Raw genomic sequence first — 2,107 nt, 5'->3', positions numbered from 1 at the left:
GCAGGGAAAACACTCTGGACTAATCTGGTTCTTGGCGAGAAAAATAGTTTTAATAAACTCAACAGTATACACATATGTAAAGAAATCAGACAGACGTTGTTGTGGTTGCTAAGAGCATCTCTAACTAATCCCTTATAATTTGGAGGATCAGCCGGCTTTCTATCCTTTAACTTCTTATATTTTCTCCAATGAAAAAAATGTGATTTCGAACCGGTTTTCTACTTTTTTAAACACAAATTCATTTATTTTCGGGCCATTTAGTTAAACTTCACTACTCAATTATTTTATTAAATGACATCTTGGTCACGTATTTCACCAGTTCTTCGGTAAGAGGACTCTTTTAAAGAAAACTATAAAAAAATTACACTTCAACAGAAACATCACTTCCTTAACTGCTCCTACTAGTAAGTGGAATGATCAAGGCATATTGCAAGAAACCCAAGACAGAGGAAACTTTAAGGAGTTTAGAAGATTAAGGAGGTGATGCGTGATGCGTATGCAATAAGCCATGGTTGGAATTCGATGATACTCAGGATTGCGACATAACCTTCGACACTGTGATAGTTGTTCGCCCGCCTCTCATCTGTCAGCAGCTTCTGAAAGAAGAAGCGTTTAAATTATTTACCAAACTTAGAACTAAAATACGACTGATGTCAAGATGGATGCTTCTAGGGAAGATAGGAGGGAACTGATGCGCTGCAACATTATCAAAAGTTTTATTCTGGAACAATGGAACATGTAAGCATATTCAGAGGCACAAGTATCCACAAGCAAAGGCAAAACCCAATCAGATCTTAAAGTATTATTCTGGAAGAAATATGCAAAAAATATTTCCACGCTTAGTTTCAGAGCTATACACACCTAAAAAGGACCAACCTGTGTTTGATTGAACATCTAGAATGGAGGATTTGTGCTTATATTAGGTGTATTCATGCTGACATTCAGGTAGTTCCCTCGGTCAAACACGGTAGCCAGTTTGAATGGAGGATTTGAGAAATACCGATGAATAAAAGAAATATATTTGTATTAAGTATATATAAGAAGATTCGACAAATAATGAGTAGCAATTTATGAAAGAATCGCCTAGGTTATGTGAAGTATGAAAACTGCAATTCGACAAATAACTACTGAACTAAACAAATGCACAGTATGAAAGAATCACCTAAGCTATGTAAAATATGAACACTGCGGTATGAAATGCACGAATCATGAGGATTTCCGGCGCGTGAGGATGTCATGGAGAGTCCGGTCGGGCACGGGGATGAACTTGACGGCCCAGCCGATGGGCCACGACACGGCGGCGATGGCGAGGCAGACGCCCCACTGCCCCAGCCCCAGCCTCTTGGTTCCGGCGAACCTGGTGAGCACCTCCACCATGACCACCTGCAGCACGAGCGTGACGGCGATGATGACGAGGAACATCCTGTTCTTGAGCACCCCGGCGAACACGTTCTTCTTCTCGATCTCCCGCGCGTTGAACTCGTTGAACACCTGGCACAGCACGAAGGCGTTGAAGATCATGGTGCCGTTACCCTTCTCGTCGGTGCCGAAGACGTCCCGCCCCCGGTACTGGAGCGCCAGCAGCACGGCGATCTGGAACGCCGCCTGCGCGGCGAGGTTGCGCCACATGGCGTTGCTGATGAGCGGCGCCGTGCGGCCGATGGGCGGCCGGTCCATGAGCGCCTTGGTGGGCGTGTCCGTGGCGAGCGCCAGGGCTCCCATGGTGTCCATGATCAGGTTCACCCACAGGAGCTGCACGGTGGTGAGCGGCATCTTGCCCGTGGTGATCGCGGACACGAAGTTGATGACGAGCGCCGCCACGTTGACGGTGAGCTGGAACTGGATGAACTTCTGGATGTTGTTGTAGACGCAGCGCCCCCACCGCGTGGCCGTCACCACCGTGTCGAAGTTGTCGTTGAGGATGATGATGTCGGAGCTCTCCTTGGCCACCTCCGTGCCCTGCACGCCCATGGATAGCCCCACGTCCGCCTCCTTGAGCGCCGGCGCGTCGTTCGTGCCGTCGCCGGTCACGGCCACCACGTGCCCCTTCTGCTTCAGCCGCTGCACCAGCGCCAGCTTGTCCAGCGGCAGGGACCGCGCCATGACG

At 48.6% G+C, this 2,107-nt stretch overlaps 1 protein-coding gene across 1 annotated transcript; it reads right to left on the bottom strand.

Moving 5' to 3' along the window:
• Positions 1-964: 964 nt before the first annotated feature.
• LOC119346016 (calcium-transporting ATPase 7, plasma membrane-type-like) lies at positions 965-2,103 on the bottom strand (the record flags this gene model as incomplete). The annotated part of the gene is made up of 1 exon (XM_037615778.1): positions 965-2,103. A coding segment is annotated over one exon (897 nt), but the record flags the coding sequence as incomplete, so codon positions are not given.
• Positions 2,104-2,107: the final 4 nt, after the last annotated feature.

The sequence above is a fragment of the Triticum dicoccoides genome, unplaced genomic scaffold (genome assembly GCF_002162155.2).
Source record: "Triticum dicoccoides isolate Atlit2015 ecotype Zavitan unplaced genomic scaffold, WEW_v2.0 scaffold36649, whole genome shotgun sequence".
Lineage (NCBI taxonomy): Eukaryota > Viridiplantae > Streptophyta > Magnoliopsida > Poales > Poaceae > Triticum > Triticum dicoccoides.
The sequence above is the reverse complement of the archived record's forward strand: the minus strand, read 5'-3'. Positions and strand labels throughout refer to the sequence as shown.